Source organism: Scardinius erythrophthalmus (genome assembly GCF_964197995.2).
Source record: "Scardinius erythrophthalmus genome assembly, chromosome: 10".
In the NCBI taxonomy this organism is placed as follows: Eukaryota; Metazoa; Chordata; class Actinopteri; order Cypriniformes; family Leuciscidae; genus Scardinius; species Scardinius erythrophthalmus.
In genome coordinates this window covers 451,680-479,179 of record NC_138230.1, presented here as the reverse complement: position 1 = coordinate 479,179, position 27,500 = coordinate 451,680, and the positions used below count along the sequence as shown (strand labels likewise).

General features: G+C 44.5%; 1 protein-coding gene and 1 pseudogene across 7 annotated transcripts in view; one reads left to right on the top strand and one right to left on the bottom strand.

Moving 5' to 3' along the window:
- Positions 1–19,459, top strand: part of hnrnpr (heterogeneous nuclear ribonucleoprotein R) — a 24,719-nt gene extending 5,260 nt beyond the window's left edge. For 2 of the 6 annotated variants that reach the window (XM_081376592.1, XM_081376591.1), the window contains exons 3-12: positions 6,158–6,276; positions 6,765–6,872; positions 9,606–9,719; positions 9,816–9,992; positions 10,323–10,458; positions 11,585–11,790; positions 12,868–13,017; positions 16,082–16,203; positions 17,631–18,217; positions 18,819–19,459. In XM_081376592.1, the coding sequence (XP_081232718.1) occupies positions 6,158–6,276; positions 6,765–6,872; positions 9,606–9,719; positions 9,816–9,992; positions 10,323–10,458; positions 11,585–11,790; positions 12,868–13,017; positions 16,082–16,203; positions 17,631–18,217; positions 18,819–18,835 (1,736 nt within the window). In that variant the 3' untranslated portion in view covers positions 18,836–19,459. Of the gene's footprint in view, positions 1–6,157; positions 6,277–6,764; positions 6,873–9,605; positions 9,720–9,815; positions 9,993–10,322; positions 10,459–11,584; positions 11,791–12,867; positions 13,018–16,081; positions 16,204–17,630 lie in introns of all 6 variants that reach the window. The other 4 variants (XM_081376590.1, XM_081376589.1, XM_081376588.1 and 1 more) reach the window with 2 other exon arrangements.
- A 1,877-nt stretch (positions 19,460–21,336) lies between these two features.
- The window catches only part of LOC308696815 (protein NLRC3-like), an 8,220-nt pseudogene continuing 2,056 nt past the window's right edge, over positions 21,337–27,500 (bottom strand). The window contains exons 4-6 of the transcript in view: positions 26,633–27,500; positions 26,286–26,459; positions 21,337–21,514 (exon numbers count right to left, since the gene is read on the bottom strand). The exon at positions 26,633–27,500 is cut by the window's right edge and continues 901 nt beyond it. The product of the transcript in view is annotated as a protein NLRC3-like (transcript). The remainder of the gene's footprint in view (positions 21,515–26,285; positions 26,460–26,632) is intronic.

The window sequence follows — 27,500 nt, the reverse complement described above, 5'->3', positions numbered from 1 at the left end:
GTTCGACCACGTCTGATTGTGTGTGTGTGTGCTCAGGTCTGGTGGTGTGTGTGTGATGGTTCGACCACGTCTGATGGTGTGTGTGTGTGCTCAGGTCTGGTGGTGTGTGTGTGATGGGTTCGACCACGTCTGATTGTGTGTGTGTGTGCTCAGGTCTGGTGGTGTGTGTGTGTGATGGTTCGACCACGTCTGATGGTGTGTGTGTGTGCTCAGGTCTGGTGGTGTGTGTGTGATGGGTTCGACCACGTCTGATTGTGTGTGTGTGTGTGTGTGTGTGTGTGATGGTTCGACCACGTCTGATGGTGTGTGTGTGTGTGTGTGCTCAGGTCTGGTGGTGTGTGTGTGATGGGTTCGACCACGTCTGATTGTGTGTGTGTGTGCTCAGGTCTGGTGGTGTGTGTGTGATGGTTCGACCACGTCTGATGGTGTGTGTGTGTGCTCAGGTCTGGTGGTGTGTGTGTGATGGGTTCGACCACGTCTGATTGTGTGTGTGTGTGCTCAGGTCTGGTGGTGTGTGTGTGTGATGGTTCGACCACGTCTGATGGTGTGTGTGTGTGCTCAGGTCTGGTGGTGTGTGTGTGTGATGGTTCGACCACGTCTGATGGTGTGTGTGTGTGTGTGTGTGCTCAGGTCTGGTGGTGTGTGTGTGATGGGTTCGACCACGTCTGATTGTGTGTGTGTGTGCTCAGGTCTGGTGGTGTGTGTGTGATGGTTCGACCACGTCTGATGGTGTGTGTGTGTGCTCAGGTCTGGTGGTGTGTGTGTGATGGGTTCGACCACGTCTGATTGTGTGTGTGTGTGTGTGTGTGTGCTCAGGTCTGGTGGTGTGTGTGTGATGGGTTCGACCACATCTGATTGTGTGTGTGTGTGCTCAGGTCTGGTGGTGTGTGTGTGATGGGTTCGACCACGTCTGATTGTGTGTGTGTGTGTGTGTGTGTGTGTGTGCTCAGGTCTGGTGGTGTGTGTGTGATGGGTTCGACCACGTCTGGTTGTGTGTGTGTGTGTGTGCTCAGGTCTGGTGGTGTGTGTGTGATGGGTTCGACCACGTCTGATGGTGTGTGTGTGTGCTCAGGTCTGGTGGTGTGTGTGTGATGGGTTCGACCACATCTGATTGTGTGTGTGTGTGCTCAGGTCTGGTGGTGTGTGTGTGATGGGTTCGACCACGTCTGATTGTGTGTGTGTGTGTGTGTGTGTGTGTGTGTGTGTGTGTGCGCTCAGGTCTGGTGGTGTGTGTGTGATGGGTTCGACCACGTCTGATTGTGTGTGTGTGTGTGTGTGTGTGTGTGTGTGTGTGCGCTCAGGTCTGGTGGTGTGTGTGTGTGATGGGTTCGACCACATCTGATTGTGTGTGTGTGTGTGTGTGCTCAGGTCTGGTGGTGTGTGTGTGATGGGTTCGACCACATCTGATTGTGTGTGTGTGTGCTCAGGTCTGGTGGTGTGTGTGTGTGATGGGTTCGACCACGTCTGATGGTGTGTGTGTGTGCTCAGGTCTGGTGGTGTGTGTGTGATGGGTTCGACCACGTCTGATTGTGTGTGTGTGTGCTCAGGTCTGGTGGTGTGTGTGTGATGGGTTCGACCACGTCTGATTGTGTGTGTGTGTGTGCTCAGGTCTGGTGGTGTGTGTGTGATGGGTTCGACCACGTCTGATTGTGTGTGTGTGTGTGCTCAGGTCTGGTGGTGTGTGTGTGATGGGTTCGACCACGTCTGATTGTGTGTGTGTGTGTGTGTGTGTGCGCTCAGGTCTGGTGGTGTGTGTGTGATGGGTTCGACCACGTCTGATGGTGTGTGTGTGTGCTCAGGTCTGGTGGTGTGTGTGTGATGGGTTCGACCACGTCTGATTGTGTGTGTGTGTGTGCTCAGGTCTGGTGGTGTGTGTGTGATGGGTTCGACCACGTCTGATGGTGTGTGTGTGTGTGTGTGTGTGTGTGCTCAGGTCTGGTGGTGTGTGTGTGATGGGTTCGACCACGTCTGATTGTGTGTGTGTGTGTGCTCAGGTCTGGTGGTGTGTGTGTGATGGGTTCGACCACGTCTGATTGTGTGTGTGTGTGTGCTCAGGTCTGGTGGTGTGTGTGTGATGGGTTCGACCACGTCTGATGGTGTGTGTGTGTGTGTGTGTGTGCTCAGGTCTGGTGGTATGTGTGTGATGGGTTCGACCACGTCTGATGGTGTGTGTGTGTGCTCAGGTCTGGTGGTGTGTGTGTGTGATGGTTCGACCACGTCTGATGGTGTGTGTGTGCTCAGGTCTGGTGGTGTGTGTGGGATGGTTCGACCACGTCTGATGGTGTGTGTGTGCTCAGGTCTGGTGGTGTGTGTGGGATGGGTTCGAGCGCGTCTGATGGTGTGTGTGTGTGTGTGTGTGTGCTCAGGTCTGGTGGTGTGTGTGGGATGGGTTCGAGCGCGTCTGATGGTGTGTGTGTGTAAGACGTGCCGGTATCCGGTAATGCGGTAAATCGCGGTAATGAATATGCACGATATTGTTATCGCGGGCACTTCAAAATACCGTGAAAAACAATAGATCAGAATTTATATTTATAGAACGCGCATTAGCTTATTTTCCATCAACCGCTTAAATAAACACTGCGATATGCTGCGCGAAACACGTGCGCACTCTGATGTAAACAATCCCCACATGAAGCGCTGTGTGCATGCGGCAGTGCGCACTCTAGTCTAATGTAAACAATCCCCACATGAAGCGCTGTGTGCATGCGGCAGTGCGCACTCTAGTCTAATGTAAACAATCCCCACATGAAGCGCTGTGTGCATGCGGCAGTGCGCACTCTAGTCTAATGTAAACAATCCCCACATGAAGCGCTGTGTGCATGCGGCAGTGCGCACTCTAGTCTAATGTAAACAATCCCCACATGGAGAAGAAGCACGGCGGAAGGAGGAACGCTGCCGACGATTTATCCCCCTTCTAAAAGCAGGGCTGCCAACTCTACGCATTCAGTGTGAGACTCACGCAATCGACACTTCTCACACGCTCTCACGCCACACATTCATTTTCTCACGCAGAGAAAAATCGCGGAGCAAAGAGGACACTGACACCGACAGACTAGGCAGAGCAGCTACTTCTGATATGAAAAAAATTCTCAGCTATCAGGTTCTGTCCATTTTATTACGAAATTCAGACAATAAATACCGTTTTGGTGCTTGTAAATGTGACGTGACCGATCGCTGTAGCGCCTCAGTTCAAGCAAACCGATCATGTTACTTTTTATTTAAAGATACAGTACAACTTACCGAAAGGTATTTATGCCTCATACATAATATTGATCAATCAGTGTTTTTCAGCCACGGAAAGAGGTCAATAAAACTGCAGGTGAACAATTATGTCACAGAACATTACATTTACCTCAGTAAAGCCGTTTAATGACCAACACGTTAGTTGACTAGAAAAAATAGCTATAGAGAGGAGTATTTCGCTAAATATGTGCACTATATTACATTTGTATTATATTTTTACTTGTGTCATAATTGTTATTATAATGAAAACCTATTATAATGAAAGCTGACAGGGCTCACTGTAGGGCTGTCAACTTTAATCGTTTAGTCGACTAATCGGTCGATGCCGTCTTGGTCGACTGACATTCTCACTGGTCGACCAGTTGCATATTTTTTTTTTTTTTTTTCACCAGTAAAGAAATTTTCATTGATTTACTCCTTGATATTTATTCCTTTATTAGCAGTTATATATTACTGTATTCTAAATATAATTAGCCTATGTTTTATCCCCAACTTTAAATGCTTTAATTCAGGCTATTTTGTAACAGCGCCACAGTTAGCACATCACGTAGAACACTCGGGAACCGCACCTGTGGCTACACTGCTGCTTCGCGCTCAGTAACGAATATAGGTAGTTTTGCTGTATTCATTCAGTTAGAACCAGTGCTTAATTTGTAAACTGGGAGGTCCCGGAGCGCAAAGGGAAGGGTGGATCCGGCGACTCAAAACGGGGTTGGAGGTAACGGAACAAGTAAGGAATAACTGACGACAGGCCGTTGAATTATTAGAAAAATAATGCACACCCGAGGTGGTAATGCGGTCGCGACGCGAAGCAGAGTTATTAAATTGTTTAAATTATTTAATTGAACAAGCGCAACATTCAGCATTCAATAAAATATTTTAAAAGATGTAGGCTATTATTAATAATAATGTTATTTCGACATAATAATGTGTGCGTGCAACAAGCTAGATGTGAATTTGTAAATCCGGTGACGAGTGCATTGATTTTTATTAATAAACTAGTGTTTTCTGTCGGCTGCAAATATGAAGTTGACGATCGCCTTCTCCGTAGTGAACGAGCCTACAGAGAGAAATGCACATAGTGGATCATAATCAGCCTATTTCTTTTTTCTTTTTTAATTATTTCGTTTAAAGACATTTCAAGCTTTGTGTATTTGATGTATTCCTCATGTCTGTGTGAGGCATACACTTAGTTTCGTTAAGTTAGGATAAGATGCGCTCCAGTTAACGTGCATGTGACCGCGCGCGGGCGCCCGATTTGGTCTGTTATACCGTATTTGCTTCTTATTTATTACAAAACAAAACGAAAATAAACCTATAGGCCTTCCTTCTATACAGCCTATTATTAGGACTGTTTTTTAGGCTATTTGTTTTTTTTGTGTGTTTGTTTTAAAACGCCTAGATCGGCTGGACAAAAGTTAACCCATTTGAAAGTAAAGAAGAACAGCCTGTATAAACGAGAGCTTTTGTTAGGATTTTTCATTATTTGGCAGTTTTAGCAGTTATATTTTTTTGTAGCGTGTGGTGTGGTCAGGTGCGCGATTGTGACGGTCACTATAGACCTAGGACAGAGCTCCTCACTTTGCAGTAAAAAAAAATCACTTAATTTTCAAAGAATTGTAGGCCTGTTATTATTATTATGGTTTTATGTATTATTGATTTTTTTTTCGTTGTTTTATAAATGCTCTATGACAATTGTTTAATAAATGTTCAATCAAAATGCAAAACATGTTTTTTTTTTTTTTTTTTTTTTTTTTTTTTTAGTCGACTAATCGTTGCGCAGGACCTGACTTTGGTCGACTAAGCATTTCTTTGGTTGACTACAGCCCTAGCTCACTGTATGTTTACAGCATTATGTGAGATATATTTTTTCTTGAGAAAAATTAACATGTAGGCTATCTACTGTACCCAATATTTATCCAAAGAGTCAATATTGAATCAAGATTGAAATCAAATCCCAAGAATTGAATTGAAATCGTGAAAGTTGTGTAAAATTCTGTTTAGTTACCAAATGTTTTGACAATCACAATTACACCTATTGTGATGCAAGTTTTTTTTTTTCTACATCCCCCCCCCCCCCCCCCCCAATCCATCCGTTTCTCTTGAGCAATTAAAATATCGTGATAATACCGTATACCGTGATAATAGCTCAATCAATTAATCGCAGCATGAAAATTTGATACCGGCACATGCCTAGTGTGTGTGTGTGTGTGTGTGTGTGCTCAGGTCTGGTGGTGTGTGTGTGTGATGGGTTCGACCACGTCTGATGGTGTGTGTGTGTGTGCTCAGGTCTGGTGGTGTGTGTGTGATGGGTTCGACCACGTCTGATGGTGTGTGTGTGTGCTCAGGTCTGGTGGTGTGTGTGTGATGGGTTCGACCACGTCTGATGGTGTGTGTGTGTGTGTGCTCAGGTCTGGTGGTGTGTGTGTGATGGGTTCGACCACGTCTGATGGTGTGTGTGCTCAGGTCTGGTGGTGTGTGTGTGATGGGTTCGACCACGTCTGATGGTGTGTGTGTGTGTGTGTGTGCTCAGGTCTGGTGGTGTGTGTGTGATGGGTTCGACCACGTCTGATGGTGTGTGTGCTCAGGTCTGGTGGTGTGTGTGTGATGGGTTCGACCACGTCTGATGGTGTGTGTGTGCTCAGGTCTGGTGGCGTGTGTGTGATGGCTTCGAGCGCATCTGACGTGGTGTGTATGATGGGTTCGAGCGCGTCTGATGTGGTGAGTGTGTGTGTGTGTGTGTGCTCAGGTCTGGTGGTGTGTGTGTCATGGGTTCGACCACGTCTGATGGTGTGTGTGTGTGCTCAGGTCTGGTGGCGTGTGTGTGATGGCTTCGAGCACATCTGACGCGGTGTGTATGATGGGTTCGAGCGCGTCTGATGTGGTGAGTGTGTGTGTGTGTGTGTGTGCTCAGGGCTGGTGGCGTACGCAGATCTGGACGAGCGAGCACTGGATGCCCTGAGGGAGTTTAATGAGGAGGGAGCGCTGTCGGTCCTGCAGCAGTTCAAGGAGTCGGACCTCTCACACGTGCAGGTGAACTAACACTCAAACACAAACACACACACACACACACACGCTCACTCACTCACTCTCTCACACACACACTCTCACTCTCACACACACACACACCTGTGCAGGTAAACAAACACTCAATCTCTGCTCTCACACACCTGTTTCAGCTGCTTAAAGGAATAGTTCACCCAAAAATTGAATCCTAGGTATGTTTTTTTGGAAGTCCATAAAAGAAGTCCATCTATCCATGATAAAAGTGCGTCTATCATCATAAAAGTGCATCTATCCATATATATCCATAGATGGACTTCCAAAAAAATATTCCCATTGACTGCCATTATAAAGCTTGGAAGAGCCAGGACATTTTTTAATATAACTCAGATTATATCCGTCTGAAAGAAGAGTGTCATTTACACCTAGGATGACTTGAGGATGAGTAAATCATGGGCTAATGTAAATGTTTGGGTGAACTATCGCTTTAACCTTCCCTTCCCTCACACTGCCTGCAGAACAAGAGTGCGTTCCTGTGTGGCGTGATGAAGACGTACCGGCAGCGGGAGAAGCAGGGCAATAAAGTGCAGGAGTCGACGAAAGGCCCCGACGAGACCAAGATAAAGGTACCGCATCATACAGGGGTGTACGTCAGTTCATCACCATACGGCATGATATCCATTCTCTCCGCCAGCGAGACCATGCTTGTGGATACCTACACACATTCTGCGATTTGATTCAGGGCTATATCGGTTGATTTATCAATATTTAGCTATTATGTGCCAAGTTTACACAACCAGTTACATTTTTATTTACACACAAATGCAACCAAAATATATAACATTAAAGGAACACTCCGACTTTTTGGGACTTTAGCCTTTTCACAGTATCCCCCAGAGTTAGATAAGTCCATACATACCTTTTTCATTTCTGTGCGTTCTGTAAGTGTTATTTGACGCACCCACCGCTAGCCTAGCTTAGCACAAAGACTGGATGTAAATGGATAATGGTAGCATACTAATCCCAATAAGTGACAAAATAATGCAAACATTTTCCTATTTACATGTTGTGATCTGTATAGTCACAGCGTGTACAAATAACAAGGCTATATGAGACAGAGACCAATTTTAATCATATAAATCCTGGGAACTATATTCTCACTAGGCGCAGGAGCACAGCTAACGTTACTTGGGCGGAGTGATTAGCGCAGCACACGAGACCATCTTGGGGCATTCACAGCAGAAGAGTTCATTTGCAGGATCAGTCAAACTGCAGCTGGGGTGTTTAGATTAAGTAACTCCACATTTCATGTTTCAGAGTTAAACAAAACCATGTAATTGCTATGATGTGTAATAAAACACTCGGTTAATCTTTGTAACGCTAATCTCCTCCGCTGACAGAGACGCGTGACTAACTGCTGTTGTGATTAGACTCAGTACAGGGGGCTTTTCCCTCAACACTAGCGAGCTGCTTTAGCAAGGCTAAACAGTTTCAGCTTTTACTTTCCTTTTACGCCCCGAAGAAGATATCACAGGCTTATTAAGTTTGTTTAAATGATCCAAAACAAAATAAGTAAACAAAAATGTGCGCTCTGGCGGAAATGCGTAGACGGACGTGACGTGAGAATGTGGAAAGTGTCAAAAAAAGGTATCGCTAGACAACTGATCTGCATCGTATCGCTAGACAACTGATCTGCATCGTATCGCTAGACAACTGATCTGTGTCGTATCGCTAGACGTTTGATCACTGTGTCGTATCGCTAGACGTCTGATCTGCATCGTATCGCTAGACAACTGATCTGCATCGTATCGCTAGACGTCTGATCTGCGTCGTATCGCTAGACGTCTGATCTGCGTCGTATCGCTAGACGTCTGATCTGCGTCGTATCGCTAGACGTCTGATCGCTAGACGTCGTATCGCTAGACGTCTGATCGCTGCGTCGTATCGCTAGACGTCTGATCTGCGTCGTATCCCTAGACGTCTGATCGTTGCGTCGTATCCCTAGACGTCTGATCGTTGAGTCGTACCGCTAGACGTCTGATCGCTGAGTCGTACCGCTAGACGTCTGATCGCTGAGTCGTACCGCTAGACGTCTGATCGGCGTCGTACCGCTAGACGTCTGATCGGCGTCGTACCGCTAGACGTCTGATCGGCGTCGTACCGCTAGACGTCTGATCGGCGTCGTACCGCTAGACGTCTGATCGGCGTCGTACCGCTAGACGTCTGATCTGCGTCGTACCGCTAGACGTCTGATCTGCGTCGTACCGCTAGACGTCTGATCTGCGTCGTACCGCTAGACGTCTGATCTGCGTCGTACCGCTAGACGTCTGATCTGCGTCGTACCGCTAGACGTCTGATCTGCGTCGTACCGCTAGACGTCTGATCTGCGTCGTACCGCTAGACGTTTGATCGTTGCGTCGTATCGCTAGACGTTTGATCGTTGCGTCGTATCGCTAGACGTCTGATCTGCGTCGTATCGCTAGATGTTTGATCGCTGTGTTGTATCGCTAGACGTTTGATCTCAGGGTATCCGCGGGGTCTTGAAAAGTATTAAAAGGTGATAAATCAATTTTGGGAAAATTAAGACCCTTAAAAAGTATTAAAACGTCTTATCACGTCTTTATAAAGTCTTAAATTTTGAAAGTATTTTTTCTGAATTAGCTCTCCAACAGTTTGAGTCCCAAAAACATCGTAAAAGTGTGAATTTAGTCATTTTTATTAAAAAAACGAACAGGTACATAAAAAACGAGGCTATTGTGGGTGCGTTCGTAAATTGCCTCTGAGAGCACCAGGGCGGGCGGGCGGAAGTTCAAAAGCACAATGGACGCTCTGGCGTTCCCAGTGCGTATTACAACGCACCGAAATGTTTTAAGAGAAGGTTGGTGAACGCATGAACAGAACGCAATAATATCTGTCTGTAGAGCCGCAGAGCCACAGCTTTACCCCGCGCATGCGCAGTTTCATCACCACAGTTTTACCCGCAGAGTCCGTTTACCGTTACATTAACCCATACAATTTGTATTATGCATTTCCTAAACATGTACTTGCTAATCAAACACTTTATATGAACAAACTACTAATCTATAAAACACAATCGGTCTTCCGACCTTTTACTATTGTGTTGATATGCGCGAGGGAGAGAGAGCAATGCAGCGCTCGTGTTGCTCTCTCTCTGTTTGTTCTTATGCGCCCTGTCCACTGATCTAAATAATTAGTTGTCACGACGACTTATTTGTTCCCTCGTTTTAATAAATCGTGGACACGTCTGTGTCGTATCGCTAGACGTTTGATCGTTGTGTCGTATCGCTAGACGTTTGATCATTCTGACCCATGTTCTGACCCGTGTTCTCTCCCTGCAGGCTCTGCTGGACCGGACCGGATACACACTGGACGTCACCACGGGTCAGCGGAAGTACGGCGGCCCGCCACCAGATGAAGTGTTCTCCGGCCCACAGCCCGGCATCGGCACCGAGGTCTCATTCTCTCTCACACACACACACACACACACACACACACCATTGCTTCTGTCTGTGCTGAGTACTCAAGCTGGTGTGTGTGTGTTCCTGCAGGTGTTTGTGGGTAAGATCCCACGTGACCTGTACGAGGACGAGCTGGTTCCGCTGTTTGAGAAGGCCGGTGCGATCTGGGATCTGAGGCTCATGATGGATCCGCTCACCGGGCAGAACCGCGGCTACGCCTTCATCACGTTCTGCAGCAAAGACGCCGCGCAGGAAGCTGTCAAACTGGTGCGCGTTCATGTGCCACTTCACAGCGCTATACGGTCCAGAAACATTCTACAGTACAGATGGTTTCACAGCAGCTTCAGTCATCAACAGGAGAATAACAGAATCCATGATTCAGACCATCAGTAGTGAGGCTAACTCTGCTGTAAAGCAGCTCAAGACAATAGTGATGATATTATTAAATAACAGTGAATGTACTAGCACAACATGCTCACGACAGGCTTGCACAATCAACATCACCGATTATTGCTGGATGACATGCATATATAATCAGACGAGGCTTTACAGTGTGTGTGTGTGTGTGTGTGTGTGTGTGTGTGTGTTCCCCATCAGTGTGATAACTACGAGATCCGCTCGGGGAAGTACCTGGGCGTCTGCATCTCTGTGGCCAATAACCGTCTGTTCGTCGGGTCCATTCCCAAGAACAAGACCCGGGAGAGTATCCTGGAGGACTTCGGCAAAGTCACCGGTGTGTTCCTGAAGCGTGTGTGTGTGTGTTACACCATATACTGGCACTAGAATGGCATCGCGATACCCTGCTATTAAAAACAATATGATATTACATTTTATTAGTACCAGCACTTTAGGAGTGACAGCACTCTAAATAATAAGAGCATTTCTTTATGCATCGATGTGTGACAGAGTCAGTATATATTTGCGCAGCGCTCGACAAAGTAAGCAACAAAGAAACTTGCTTGCATGAGAATATAAAGCGCGGGATGTTTCTCTTCCGCGGATTATTAGGTTTGAATAGTCAAAACTCTAAAAATGCACGTCCTGCGAGTGTTCATGTAAACACGTCTTTAGTGAACGTAAACGTTTGTGAAAAGAAATTATTTTATTTGTTTCTTATAGTATTTGTCATATTGTTTGTCATTTTTTGCTTATTTTTAATAACAAAAATTAAAACAAATTATAAAATGTCTGTGTTGTAATTATAAAATTACATTTAAAAAATATTAATGACTCGTATCATTAAAATTAGATTTTGGTCATCGCAATCTGTTGAGAATTGGGAAAGCTTGGCCAATCTGAACATGGTTGATGTAAAGGGGAGGGAATGGTCAAGAAGCAGGACAGGAACGAGTCAGCTCACGCGAGTTCTTAGTTTTTTAAGTTAATTTATAAAAATGAATTGTAAGTTCTGTTTTAGTTATTTGCCGTAGTATCGACTGAGTATCAGTATCGAGGTATTTTACTCTGGTATCGTATTGAAGTCATATTTTTTGTATTGTGACAACACTACTTTATTGAGACCGAGGCTGGGGTGTGTGTAAAAAAATAAATAAATATATATATATGTGTGTGTAAGCAATAAGGTACGAGAGGCTGTGCTGTATCGAGAATAAGTCACGGCTGAAGGGCGCTGTTAGGCACGACGCGAACAAGAAAAATATATATATATATACACACATGTGTTGCGTTAGATTAAACTGGGAAGGGTCACAGCACTTGCATATTGTTGTCCTATTGTTAGTTTCACTACTTCTATTACTCTCATGTGTAAGTCGGTTTAGATAAGAGCATCTGCTAAATGAACATGTACTGTGATGTAATGTGTGTGTGTGTGTGTGTGTGTGTGTGTGTGTTCGCAGAGGGCCTGCAGGAGGTGATCCTCTACACGCAGCCGGACGATAAGAAGAAGAACCGCGGCTTCTGTTTTCTGGAGTACGAGGACCACAAGTCTGCGGCCCAGGCCCGGCGCCGGCTCATGAGCGGGAAGGTGAAGGTGTGGGGGAACCCGGTGACCGTGGAGTGGGCCGACCCCGTCGCCGAGCCCGACCCCGAGGTCATGGCCAAGGTCAGACACACACACACTACTGCTGATGGCTTTATACTACATATTATTTACTTCAACTTGAACTTTTTTTTTATTGTCATTATACATATAGTACAACGAAATTCTGTATGGTAAATGAATCTCAGTTAAAGAACTAATCAAAAACACGTAAACAAGCAACACTCGTAAGCAGCATCTGTATTTCAAATAAAGTGCCATTATGTAAAGTGCAGTTTTATCCCTAGCTGGAAAGTTAATGTGCAGGGGGTGTTATGGAGAAGTGGAAAACGTTTAAAAAGTGAACTTAGTTACAGAATTTTACTTTTATTGTTATGAAAAATGCGCAAAAATACTATTTTCAATTTTTATATGAAATTTATATTTTCAAAATCAAAATTTACTCTAAAAATGTGAAAAATCAAAGCCATAAATCTAAACAACTTGTGTTCACAATCAGAGCCTGATATCTCAGTAAATGAGCTTTCAGTGAGATGATGTTTGGGCTTTGACACAAATCTCGTGAGGCCGTTCGATCTCAGTTCCCATGCTGACGGTTCAGCTCCAGTCTCTAGTCTATCCGATCCATTCATTAACAATTAATTGCACATGAGGCAGTTTTTATAATAATAATGTTTTAGAACATAATTGTGCTTCTACTCATTTTTTAAATATAACTTTTAAACGGTGGCTGTCGTAAACGTGTTTTCATGATGGATTTGTTCAAACATGAAATATGAAGAACAGGTTGAGTCCGCTCCTCGTCGGGGTCCCGATCAGCCTGTCGGGGGTGTATTCGCTATAACAACCGCCTCGCTCAACATCATCCCTTACATATTTACTCAAAAATTGTAATATATTAAATTAAGAATTTTAGACTTTATTTTTTTCAATTAAAAACGTTCTTTAATGTCATTTACCATCGTTTTGAGGCTCTTTTTTTTTTTAAGCATCGGTTTAGGCACCGCTTAGGGACCGGTAACTTTTTTAAAAGTATTGGTTTTGTTCCGGTATCGAAAAAACCCCAAACGATACCCAACCCTAGTGTTGCTGTGAGAGTGTGTATGATAATGGTAAGTGTAACGATGATCTGTCCATCAGGTGAAGGTGTTGTTTGTGCGTAAGCTGGCCACGCCGGTGACCGAGGAGCTGCTGGAGAAAACCTTCTCTCAGTTCGGGAAACTGGAGCGCGTGAAGAAGCTGAAGGACTACGCCTTCGTCCACTTCGAGGAGCGCGACGCTGCCGTCCAGGTACGACCCACACTGCACCTGTACTGGCATTCATCAAGTGGAAGTGTGTGATCGTCATACTGAATATTATGAGCTTTAATCTTCTATTGAACCTGCGGCCCTGTGACCTAACATGCCCAATCATGCCCAGCAATTTCATTATTTCTGCAATGGCTATTAAGAGCTGAGGCTGAGCAGAGGTTGAGCAGAGTTGAGCAGGAGTTGAGCAGGGTTGAGCAGAGGTTGAGCAGAGGTTGAGCAGAGTTGAACAGAGGTTGAGCAGAGGTGAGCAGAGGTTGAGCAGAGGTTGAGCAGAGGTTGAGCAGAGGTGAACAGAGTTGAGCAGAGGTTGAGCAGAGGTTGAGCAGGGTTGAGCAGAGGTTGAGCAGAGGTGAACAGAGTTGAGCAGAGGTTGAGCAGAGTTGAGCAGAGTTGAGCAGAGGTGAGCAGAGGTTGAGCAGAGTTGAGCAGAGGTTGAGCAGAGGTTGAGCAGAGGTGAACAGAGTTGAGCAGAGTTGAGCAGAGGTTGAGCAGGGTTGAGCAGAGGTTGAGCAGAGGTTGAGCAGAGGTTGAGCAGAGGTTGAGCAGAGGTTGAGCAGAGGTGAGCAGAGTTGAGCAGAGTTGAGCAGGGTTGAGCAGAGGTTGAGCAGAGGTTGAGCAGAGGTTGAGCAGAGGTTGAGCAGAGGTGAGCAGAGGTTGAGCAGAGGTGAGCAGAGGTTGAGCAGAGTTGAGCAGAGGTTGAGCAGAGGTTGAGCAGAGGTGAACAGAGTTGAGCAGAGTTGAGCAGAGGTTGAGCAGGGTTGAGCAGAGGTTGAGCAGAGGTTGAGCAGAGGTTGAGCAGAGGTTGAGCAGAGGTTGAGCAGAGGTGAGCAGAGTTGAGCAGAGTTGAGCAGGGTTGAGCAGAGGTTGAGCAGAGGTTGAGCAGAGGTTGAGCAGAGGTTGAGCAGAGGTGAGCAGAGGTTGAGCAGGGTTGAGCAGAGGTGAGCAGAGGTTGAGCAGAGTTGAGCAGAGGTTGAGCAGAGGTTGAGCAGAGGTTGAGCAGAGGTTGAGCAGAGGTTGAGCAGAGGTGAGCAGAGTTGAGCAGAGTTGAGCAGGGTTGAGCAGAGGTTGAGCAGAGGTTGAGCAGAGGTTGAGCAGAGGTTGAGCAGAGGTGAGCAGAGGTTGAGCAGGGTTGAGCAGAGGTGAGCAGAGGTTGAGCAGAGTTGAGCAGAGGTTGAGCAGAGGTTGAGCAGAGGTGAGCAGAGGTTGAGCAGAGTTGAGCAGAGGTGAGCAGAGGTTGAGCAGAGGTTGAGCAGAGGTTGAGCAGAGGTTGAGCAGAGGTTGAGCAGAGGTGAGCAGAGGTTGAGCAGGGTTGAGCAGAGGTGAGCAGAGGTTGAGCAGAGTTGAGCAGAGGTTGAGCAGAGGTTGAGCAGAGGTGAGCAGGGTTGAGCAGAGGTGAGCAGAGGTTGAGCAGAGTTGAGCAGAGGTTGAGCAGAGGTTGAGCAGAGGTTGAGCAGAGGTTGAGCAGGGTTGAGCAGAGGTTGAGCAGAGGTTGAGCAGAGGTTGAGCAGAGGTTGAGCAGAGGTTGAGCAGAGGTGAGCAGAGTTGAGCAGAGGTTGAGCAGGGTTGAGCAGAGGTTGAGCAGAGTTGAGCAGAGGTTGAGCAGAGGTTGAGCAGAGTTGAGCAGAGGTTGAGCAGGGTTGAGCAGAGGTTGAGCAGAGGTTGAGCAGAGGTTGAGCAGAGGTTGAGCAGAGGTGAGCAGAGTTGAGCAGAGGTTGAGCAGGGTTGAGCAGAGGTTGAGCAGAGGTTGAGCAGAGGTTGAGCAGAGGTTGAGCAGAGGTTGAGCAGGGTTGAGCAGAGGTGAGCAGAGGTTGAGCAGAGTTGAGCAGAGGTTGAGCAGAGGTTGAGCAGAGGTTGAGCAGAGGTGAACAGAGTTGAGCAGAGGTTGAGCAGAGTTGAGCAGAGGTTGAGCAGAGGTGAACAGAGTTGAGCAGAGGTTGAGCAGAGTTGAGCAGAGGTTGAGCAGGGTTGAGCAGAGGTGAGCAGAGGTTGAGCAGAGGTTGAGCAGAGGTGAACAGAGGTGAGCAGAGTTGAGCAGAGGTTGAGCAGAGTTGAGCAGAGGTTGAGCAGGGTTGAGCAGAGGTGAGCAGAGGTTGAGCAGAGGTGAGCAGAGGTTGAGCAGAGTTGAGCAGAGGTTGAGCAGAGGTTGAGCAGAGGTGAACAGAGTTGAGCAGAGGTTGAGCAGGGTTGAGCAGAGGTTGAGCAGAGGTTGAGCAGAGGTTGAGCAGAGGTTGAGCAGAGGTGAGCAGAGTTGAGCAGAGGTTGAGCAGGGTTGAGCAGAGGTTGAGCAGAGGTTGAGCAGAGGTTGAGCAGAGGTTGAGCAGAGGTTGAGCAGAGGTTGAGCAGAGGTTGAGCAGAGGTTGAGCAGAGGTGAGCAGAGGTGAGCAGAGGTGAGCAGAGGTGAGCAGAGGTTGAGCAGAAGTTGAGCAGAGGTTGAGCAGAGTTGAGTTTTACTTTTATCAAACCTCTTCAAATATCAAAAAGGAATTATTGTTAAACACGGCTACAATAAATCTAACTCGGGAATAGTGGGAATATACAGGTGTCAACGTTTGAAGTGGTTCAAAAAAGTTCAGAATTCATGTATAACTTTGATGAAAGGTTTGGATCCACTTCAAATGTTGACGACTGTACAGGGTGGGCCATTTATATGGATACACCGTAATAACATGGGAATGGTTGGTGATATTAAAAATCTCTAAATTTGTGGCACATTAGCCACAGTTTGCCCCCTCACATATACTAATGTGCCACAAATTTAGAGATTTTTAATATCACCAACCATTCCCATGTTATTACGGTGTATCCATATAAATGGCCCACCCTGTATATAAATATACAAAAAGCAAATGCTAACAAATTAAATTAAACTTGAGGCTTGAGTTATGAGATGTGATGTCAGTGTTTCCGCAGCGCGAGTAGATCTGTGTATCATCAACTCGTAATAAACATTCATCAGATATTCATCAGCCACTGCTTCTCTGTCAGTTTACGTCTCTCGTGTGTGTGTGTGTGTGTGTGTGTGTGTGTGTGTGTGTGCGTGCAGGCGATGCAGGAGATGAACGGTAAAGAGCTGGGCGGTGAGGAGATCGAGATCGTGTTGGCCAAGCCTCCAGATAAGAAGAGGAAAGAGAGACAAGCTGCCCGACAGACCAGCAGAAACACCGGGTGAGACACACACACACACACACACACACACACACACACACTTCTGCCCGACAGACCAGCAGAAACACCGGGTGAGACACACACACACACACTTCTGCCCGACAGACCAGCAGAAACACCGGGTGAGACACACACACACACACACACACACACACACTTCTGTCCGACAGACCAGCAGAAACACCGGGTGAGACACACACACACACACACACTTCTGCCCGACAGACCAGCAGAAACACCGGGTGAGAGACACACACACACACACACTCACACACTTCTGCCCGACAGACCAGCAGAAACACCAGGTGAGACACACACACACACACACACACACACACTTCTGCCCGACAGACCAGCAGAAACACCAGGTGAGACACACACACACACACACTTCTGCCCGACAGACCAGCAGAAACACCGGGTGAGACACACACACACACACACACACACACTTCTGCCCGACAGACCAGCAGAAACACCGGGTGAGACACACACACACACACACACACACACACACACACACACACTTCTGTCCGACAGACCAGCAGAAACACCGGGTGAGACACACACACACACACACACACACACACACACACACACACACTTCTGCCCGACAGACCAGCAGAAACACCGGGTGAGAGACACACACACACACACACTCACACACTTCTGCCCGACAGACCAGCAGAAACACCAGGTGAGACACACACACACACACACACACACACACACACTTCTGCCCGACAGACCAGCAGAAACACCGGGTGAGACTCTCTCACACACACACACACACATACACACACACACTTCTGCCCGACAGACCAGCAGAAACACCGGGTGAGACACACACACTCTCTCACACACACACACTTACTTCACTTCTGCTTATGCAAAAAGTGGTTTTGGTCTATAAAGCTAATTTTGCTCTTCATGACGACTCATCCGTTTAAATTACATTAAGCCTTAAAGTTCTGCATAATTAAGGGCGTGGCCACTTGAGTGACAGGTGGATTTCTGCTGATGTCACTACTAGCCATTTGTCTGCTGTCTGTTAGCGTCACGTCACCTCAGCTAATCCGCCTCGCTGCACATTGTCGTTTATCCGTCGAGTGACGCGTGGCCAAGATGGCAACGGCCGGCTCCGCCCACTTTGGGCTTCAAAAACGCTCTTCAGAAACACTACGAGTGACGTCACACACTACGCACATATTTTATACAGTCTATGGATAGAATTTTGTCTTGAGAATATTCAGCTGTGTCTGTTTCCTGTTGACCTTACTGTAAAGTGTTAGCTAAACTATTTTTATTCTGTTTTTACAAATGGAAACGTCCCTAAAAGGAGTTTTAGTGAGGTTTACGGGTAGACATTTGTCTTCAGAATATTCAGCTGTCTGTTTTGTCTCAACGGTGTGTGTGTGTGTTTCCAGGTATGACGACTACTACTACTACCCTCCCCCCCGCATGCCGCCTCCAGGGCGTGGGCGCGGACGTGGCGCGCGCGGCGGATACTCTTACCCGCCCGATTACTACGGCTATGAGGAGTACTACGACGACTACTACGGTTACGATTACCACGACTACCGGGGCGGCTACGACGACCCCTACTACGGTTACGACGACGGCTACACCATGAGGGGGCGGGGCAGTCGCGGCAGCCGTGGAGCTCCGCCCCCTCCCAGAGCCCGTGCGGCTCCGCCCACCCGTGGCAGGGGCGGGTATGCTCCGAGGGGTGGGGCCCCAATGGGGGCGGGGCGTGGACGCGGGGGGCGTGGCGGGCCCTTCCAGCCACCCAGGGGTCGCGGCACCAGAGGCGCGCGAGGAAACCGCGGCGGGAACGTGGGCGGGAAACGCAAGGCCGACGTGTTCAACCAGCCGGACTCGAAGCGGCGCCAGACGAACCAGCAGAACTGGGGCTCGCAACCCATCGCCCAGCAGCCCTTGCAGCAGGGCTCCGACTACGCCTCCAGCTACGGCTACAGCAACGACACGCTCGAGTTCTCTCAGGACTCCTACGGCCAGCAGTGGAAGTAGAGGCGGAACCCTCACGCCTAGCGCTGGCTAAACTAGCGACTGCGCTACCGAGTCGACACTGAAATGTTAAGAATGTGAGGCTTTGAGCGGAATCGTAAACGCCTCTGATTGGCTGTTGTTCACGAGCTCATCAGATGTGACTGATTGGCTACAATTATCAGCGCTTCATAAACATGTAAATATACATCAGTGAGGCTCTTCAGCGAGCGCTAACACACATGCGAGCGTTGGAGTGTTGTGAAAGTATAACTAATTATAATCAAATTATATTTTACCTTTTTTTTTTTTTTACGTTTTTAATTTTATTTATACAAAAACAGGTAAAGAAAAAAAAGACCTTATAATTTATTATGATTTTATAGCGCTCCTGCTTTCAAAACACTCCAACGCTCGTGTGTGTGTGTGTGTGTGTGTGTTAGCGCTCGCTGAAGAGCTACTGATGTATATTTACATGTTTATGAAGCGCTGATCATTGTAGCCAATCACAGTCACATCTGATGAGCTCGTGAACAACAGCCAATCAGAGGTGTTTACGGTTCTGCTCAAAGCCTCACATTTTTAACATTTCAGTGTCGACTCGGTAGCGCAGTCGCTAGTTTAGCCAGCGCTACTCCCGCCCCCTCCTGAGAATCAAGATGGTGATTGGCCAGCAGTGTTTGTTTGACTTTTCTATCCTCCAATAGCCCTGTAGATCCTGTGCGTGGCCCTCACTGACCACTTTTATTCCCACATCTTCCTCGTTTTAAACTCCACAATGAACATTTTAAAGAAGACACTGATACTTCCGTGTGCGAGGACGTTTGAATCATGAAATGGCCTTCCAGAAAGTGTTGTCCCCGTTCTCGTCTCTCTCTCTCTCTCAGTGCTAGTGGCTTAGGGACTCGCGTGTACATAACGGCTGTAGACTAGAGCTTCGTTTCAGCGTTTCGGTTATTTTCCCCCCGTTGTTTTTGCAGAAGTGGAGAAAGGAATCCACGAGAAGGAAAGAGTTTTGTAGCAGGATTTGCTGTTTAATGTCTGTTTAGCATTTCTAGAAGTAGTTGAATTGTGTTTTTTAAAAACTGATATACTGATATTATAACTTCAGATGTTTTTTTCCATTTGGGATTTGCTGGTGAGGGTTTAGGTCTGGCTGACCTTAAGAGCCACGGCCGCTGGTCTGATGTTTGTATTTATAACTTTTATTTTTTGTTTGTTCGGTTTCAATAAAACTCAATCAAGCAACTTCCACTGCTTCCGGAAACTCTTGAGTTCTGTGTCATGATGAGAGAGAGAATACTTCATATGAGAGTCTTGTGTGTGTGTGTGTGTGTGTGAGAGAGAGAGAGAGAGGGGGGGAGTGTGTGTGTGTAACAGAGAGAGTGTTTGAGAAAGTGTGTGTGTGTGAGAGAGAGTGTGTGTGTGTGTAACCGTGTTTGAGAAAGTGTGTGTGTGTGTGTTTGAGAGAGCGTATGTGTTTGAGAAAGTGTGAGAGAGTGTGTGTGTGAGAGAGAGAGAGAGTGTTAGAAAGAGTGTGTGTGAGAGAGAGAGTGTTAGAAAGAGTGTGTGTGAGAGAGTGTGTGTGAGAGAGTGTGTGTGAGAGAGAGAGTGTTAGAGAAAGTGTGTGTGTGCTATACACAGCCTACGGCACGGCTACAGCGTGAGTTAGATGCAGAAGTATAAATTGGGCTTAAAGGAACACGCTGACTTATGGGGACTTTATCTTATTCCCCGTATCCCCCAGAGTTATACAAGTCCACACACACCCTTCTCATCTCCGTGCATGCCGTAACTCTGTCTGACGCACCCACCGCTAGCCTAGCTTAGCACAAAGACTGGAGGTAAATGGCTCCAGCTAGCATACTGCTCCCAATAAGTTACAAAATAAAGCCAACATTTTCCTATTTACATGTTGTGATTTGTATAGTCACAGCGATAACTCAGCGAGAAGATGTTATATTCATGCCAGGTCTATGCGTTTCCGTGTTTCTCAACTGATATGAATATTAATAAAGAGTAATAATACAGATACATAATATTAAATAATGAAATTATATTAAAAGATTAAATTTTAGACTTCAAAGACACTGACATGTTCTTACACACACATCTGTTCCTCACACACACTGAAACTTCAGCAGATTTGATTTGAATCAGTTGAACGTCACGACACACCGAAACTTGAAGCGTTTTTTCAAAAAGTTGCCAACCACCGCCATAATTCTCACAAAACTTTCATTTTGTTGTATGAATATCTGAATATGCAACGTATCAAAATAAAGAACAGACCTCTACTTTTAAACAACATAAAAGAAAACTTTTATTATAGCTTAATGCTTTTCTTTTTTTACCAACACTTGAATGTGGGCAAGTTTCATAAAAACAGACACATTTTGAGCAAAAAGTTGAGAAAAACAAAGTTTGTTTCGGCTGTACAGCAGATCTAGGAGAAAAGTGTCATAGTCCAGCTTAAGTTCAGTGTTGATTCATTTCTGTTGTAAAAAAGTTATTCCGTTAGTTCATTTATCTATACAGCCGCTCTGTAAAGTTACACAAACACACGTGTGTGTGATGATCACTGTGGCTCTGTTGATTGTGTTGAATGTGATTGTGTCTGTAGAGGCTCTTTATTCTCCATCAGCTGATCCAGAGAAGGCCAGACTAACTAAACCTGTACCTAAAACACAGACAGTAAATGGGTGCGACATTATTCATTATCCACTTTAGAACAACTAAAATTAAACATTCAGATTAAGATTTTGCATCTATGTCACCTTGACCCCTATATAATCCTGTGTGACTGTCCTCTTTCTATGTCATTGGCTCAGTTTTATTTATGATAAATAAAATAGTGATAACTATTCACTATTATCTTCTATTGCAATTGGCATTCTCTGAAAATACATCATTTAGAGATAAAAAGACAATGACAAAAGCGAAATATTGAATTGTTTGAAATAAAAAGAAACTTAGAGATATTTGTTTCTATAAACTATTATAAAATAAATAAATCAAACTCTTATTAAACATGTTTATAGTGTGTAATTCACCATCACAACGAAAGTAAATTAAGAAACAAAATTATCTTTAAATTAAAATTTGAACAGTTTAAATCATCACTACTCACTCAAGTGTCTCCAGTTTACAGTGAGGATCCTTCAGTAGATCAGAAAGCTGCTTGACTCCTGAATCTCCTACTTTATTCCATGCCAGATCCAGTTCTCTCAGGTGTGAGGGGTTTGATCTCAGAGCTGAAGTCAGAGCAGCACAACCTTCATCTGTAACACCACAATCCCACAACCTGTAGAGAACAATAGGTGCGTTTCCATTACAGATTTGCGCAAAACTTTTGCGATTTTTTTTTTTGTTTGTTTTGTTTTGTTTTTTTCTAAATGTCGACAAAAAACTATTGGGAAATGACACCGTTTCCATTAACCGATGTTATGCGACTAAAACTTAATTTTGACCTCTTGCAATAAGTAAAATCATTCCAAAAATCATTCAAAAATCCATGGCGACGGATGTTGGTAGGATAAGCAGGAACTTCACAATCAGACACTTAATCCACGGCACCATTAACAGGTCCAGTCTAAGGTTCAAACCCACTTCTACAAACTGCTTGAGCAGGTTAGTTTCCATTTAGTAATAAATTACAAGAATATTCTATAACACTTTATTTATCAGTGTTCTTGTCACATATGTTACATGTACCTACCATAGTAATAACAGTAAATTATGCATAATTACATACAACTAACCCTCAACCAAGGCCACGTTATCCTAAAGGGCTGCAGCCCAGGGTCCGAACACTAGGGGGCCCCCGATGCAATCTGTTTCGCGTTTAAAAAAAAAAAAGTTTTGATTAAGGTATTATGCATACATAGAGCACCGTTGTTTTGTCACACACCCGAATCAAGAGTCACAGCGGACACGCAAATGAAAATTTAAGAAATTATGACAGTGGTGCTAAAAAGAGAAAAAAGCAGCAACAACAAAAAAAACTGAGAAATGAAGAAACCTGAGAAAAATACCCAAGCTTACGACTTTCTTAAAAAGAAATTCAGAAGAACTCATAGAAGTTGACACTGCCGAAATAATAAAAGACAACGAGACTAATCGCCTATCAGCTACAACATCAGGTGCGGTTGCGGAGCTTTGCGAATCTATCGAGACGTCCTCGTCCTCATCCACCTCCTCACTGACTTTAGGTAGGCCGAAAAATGTCCCCCTCCTTCGGCCAGCATGTCTGAATCAGGTGATGATGAGACAACTGATACAGGCCAGCAGTTTTCTCCAATTGAAGAACATATTACATATACTGATGTTGCTTGTCAGGGCCCTGCTGTCACTGAGGAATTGTCCTGTTACTGGGTTAGTAAGGGCGGGAAAGCATCCCTGTTATGTCAAAATGAAGACGCACTATTCCATGCATCAGAGCGGTTTTACTAAAACCAGAAGAGGTGTTTAAACAAAACCTTGTTAACCTGCTCTATGCGTAATGGTGAAGCTGTGCAAAGAGAATGGCTTGCTTATTCTCCTTTGACTGGACACGTGTATTGCTTCTTTTGTCGGTTATTTGGACAGTCTGCGAGTTCTTTTTCTCACTCTGTTTATTGTAACTGGAAATATTCATCCGTGCGTGCAAAGGAACATGAATCTAGTCAGCCTCATAGAAATGTCATGCTTACATGGTTGGCACAGACGTAGGCTCATGGAATAGATGCAGAACTGAAAGAGCAATGCGAAGAAGAGCAGAAATATTGGCAAGAAGTCCTATAACGAGTGGTTGCGGTGATATAGTTCCTGTCAGAACGCGGCCTTTCATTCCGGGGAGACGTTGAGACGATCGGATCTCCAAACAATGGCAATTATTTAGGGATACTTGAACTTCTTAGCAAGTTTGACCCTTTTCTTGCAGAACATATGAGAAAATATGGAAATAAGGGGAGACGAACTACATCTTATCTGTCTAACACCATATCCAAGGAATTTATTGAACTGATGGGACAGAGAGTTCAAGCTGAAATAATTCTATTTCTAAGTTCAGAGCGCTAAATGTTTTTACATAATAGTCGATTTCACCCCCGACTTGGCTCATGTGGACCAACTCACATTTGTGGTATGTTATGTTTCTACAGAAGAAGTATTCAAACGCTTTCTAAATTTGTTTCCAATATTTAGTCACACGGGAGATTCACTTTTCAAGTCCGTATCAGGGATTCTAAATGAGATGAATCATGATATGAAGAACTGCCCTGCAGTGTTATGATAACGCAGCTTACATGTCTAGTCTTACATGTCTCATGTCTTATAGGGCATCAGGCCAAAACTTTTCGCCACTAGATGGCGGCCTAGAACATTGTCAAAGGAAGAAATGAACTGATGAAAAATGCAACTAGAATTGCCTGTGACAGACTGTTTCAGTGTCTTTTCATATTGTGAATAATAAAATGACATTTTTTTTGTGAATAATAGCATCCTCATTCTAAACTGAATTTTTTTAATTGTTTGAGTGCTGGAGGAAAGTTATGCTATTACAACATGTGCAGAGTGACGTTAACATGTAAGCTGGTGAGAGAAAATGGCACTGTCAAAGAGTCTAAAGAGGAAAGTTGGCAGCGAAAATAGGGCATACAAAGAAGAATGGAAAGACAAGATGTGCTTATCCTAACTAGTGTTGTGAGTGCAAAGCCGGTGTGTGATCTGCAAAGAAATGATCAACAGACTCTTTTGAATGTCTTTCAAAACTTTTCAAATTAAAAGCTCTCAATTCATCTCAAAATAAAATAGGGATGGGACGATTACCGGTTTCACGATAAACCATGATAAAATGTACTGACGGTAAGTGATATCGTTTAAAATTTAATTATCATTAAAACCGTGTTTGATTATCGCGATTTAGATCCTGTTCAGCCAGCAACAGTCTGACGCAGGCGCAGCGCGCAATGTTATTTTTTTATTCAAGAAGGAATTGCGGAAGGCAGCTGAGCGTGCTCGGGAGATTTTTCAGCCTTTTAAAAGAACCAATTCTGAGGTGTGGTCATATTTTGGCTTTAACAAAAGTCCTGAGGGAAACTTAATCGAGGATGGTCACCCTGTCAGCAGAACATGCACAAGAAAAAGTCGCTGCAATAACTTCAGATCTGCCGAGTCGTCTTGTGACCATCACCGACTGTTGTATAGCGAACGCAAGACAAGTTAACTTTGACCTCAATACCAAAACTACGTCTGGGAAATAATTGGGCATGAAATGTTGTTTTAAGTTGAACTATTTTATATCAATAAACGTGAAACTTCCGCAGTTGACTTTCAAGTTCGCAGCAAGTGGCTTAGCCAAAGACGAACGAACAAGCTCAAACAAGACTATTAAGAGTGACATTTAAGGTATAATAATTTATATTCATTATACACTTATTACACCGATTTTTTTTTTTTTTTTACCACATAGGCTAATTACGGGGACATTGAATTGAGATTAATGTTTTCTTACCTTTTTATAAATCATGTACAGCGTACAAAGCAATCGTTCAGATAAGATGATCACAACAATATTATCAAACTCTGTAAACAACAAATCAACTCTGATTTATTAATTTTCAATACAATTAAAAACGGAGACGCAAGACGGCAAATTGTATTTGAATGAAACGAGAGAGCGCGTCCGTTGTGATACATGTTGTAACGTCTGTCAGAGAGTTTGAAGTCTGCCCAGATGAAGAATACATGACAGTGCAAATGAACTGGTAGTTCCACATACATGTCGTACTGGTACTTCACATACATGTCGAAGAGCGAATGTTAAAAGGGAAAAGAAAACACTCTAAAACACGCTACAAATCAAAGTGGAAGTAAACACATTATAATAACAACGGTCAGCAGTAGAACGGTCATCCTCTTTGCGTGATCAATCTCACTCTCACTGTGCGTGCGCGCTCACATAAAAACAGCATTCATACAATAACGTACGCCATAGAAGTAGTTATCTTAAAGGCACATTAACATTCCTGTCATGAACACTACTTAACACTAGGTGGCCGTTACAATGCATGTGCGCGGTCTTATAATGCGTTGCTATTGATTCATTATAAGGAAGGAAATGCTTTAAAAAGTGCATAAAAAGAGCTGCTTGTTTTATTTGTTGTTTGTTGATTTTCCAATATAAAACTTGTTGAAATGTCTTCAGTGTGAGCATCAACTCTTTTTGAACACTTTCATCTCGTTTTAACAAAACCGTGATAATATTGATAACCGCGATAATTTTAGTCACTATTATCGTGATATTAAATTTCCATACCGTCCCATCCCTAAAATAAAACATTGCTGCAAAAACGTTCTCGTACTTTTATTTTGAAGGCAAAATCACTAAAGACGAAGTGATCGTGAGTAACTGTTGCCATTATGACAGATCTATTTCAGAACCAGCCGCGGATGCGGGCCAGATGTTATTGCCTGTTGCCAACCTCTGCTATCCACCTTATTGCTGACGATCTTACTGCGTTTTGAATTATGGGTGTCACTTCTGGTTTGGGGAACTTCCATTCAAAAAGGCTGAAACGAATCATTTCAAATCATAAGGTTGCCCCTGCAATAAAGCTGATCGTCAGTTTGACTGGATGAGCTGTTAAGTTCCCTTCATGATTTATTTTCAGACATCATGAGAATAATGCTATACTTGGTATTTTAACATGATGTTATAACGAGAATATCTACGGCAAGAGCTCTTTTCAGTCGCTGCTTTCTTTTCCTCGTGATTATTTTATTTTCTCCCTTTGCAATCCACTGTAAAAGTATGAAAAAGGACAACATATACTGCACATTTGTGGTCTGTTCTCCCAAATTTAATTTACGCAATATTCCATTAATAATTCACTGGAATGCACGAAGAATCTCTCATTATTCTCCTCAAATCCTCATGTCTCAGCTCAGAAGCTTTGGAAAGAATCTACTGAAGATTAAACATACTTTTTTAGTTACTTGATGGTAAACTTTTTTCTATATTTTATGTTTGTATATCATTCATTATTCACTACAGGAGAAAAACTGACGACATTGAGACTTTTATAAAATCTTACCACAGTTTCTCCAGTTTACAGTGAGGATCCTGCAGTAGATTAGAGAGCAGTTTGACTCCTGAGTCTCCTACTTTATTCCATGACAGACTCAGTTCTCTCAGGTGTGAGGGGTTTGATCTCAGAGCTGAAGTCAGATCAGCACAACCTTCATCTGTAACACCACAATCACTCAATCTGTAGAGAACAATGACACTCTTCAGTCTCTCAGTTCAGGAAACACTGATATAAATTATATGATATATATGTATTTCTTCTTTTACAGTATTGCTTTGGTATGAAAGCAAATGCTAAACTCAAAAATATGATCATGTTTTATCAGTCTAATGAATGTTGTCAGTGTGACTTACTGAACTGATCCGGATTCTTTAACCACAGGCAGCATCTTCTGAAGAACTTCATCTGCTCTATTTTGTGCTTCAATAAACTGTTTTAGATCAAAAACATCCATATTCTGCTCTGATGTCAGCAACACATAAACCAGAGCTGACCACTGTGAAGAGGAGAGTTTGGTTCCTCCTATTTTTCCAGATTTCAGATAACGTTGGATCTCCTGCATCAGTGAATCATCACCCAGTTCATTCAGACAGTGGAACAGATTGATGGATCTCTCTGGAGAGCGATTCGTCCTGATCTTTTGTTTGATGTACTGAACTGCTCTCTCTTTGTTGTAGGAGCAGCTTCCAGTCTGTGTCAGTTGTTCTCGTAAGAGAGTCTGATTGGACTCCAATGAGAGACCCAGAAGGAAACGCAGGAAAAGGTCCAGATGTCCATTCTTACTCTGTAAAGCCTCATCCACAGCTATCTGATGAAGCTCAGATAATGAATGATTTTTTTTCTGGTTTAAGATTTTAGAAAGGAAACTTTGTTTGGTTTTGTCAAACACATTTCTCTTCTCCTTTGTAAAGTGAATGTGTGCATATAGAGCTGCTAGATGTTCCTGGATGCTCAGATGAACAAAGCAGAAGACTTTCCCCTGATGCAAGCCCAACTCCTCTCTGAAGATCTGAGTGCACAATCCTGAGTACACTGATGTACTGCCACATCAATGCCAAACTCTCTCAGTTCTTCCTCATAGAAGATCAGGTTGCCTTTCACAAGCTGCTGGAAAGCCAGTTTCCCCAGTTTAAGAATCATGTCTTCATCTTTCACTCTCTTCTCATAGTCCTTCTCATGTTTGATGTTGGTCTGAATGATCAGGAAGTGTGTGTACATCTG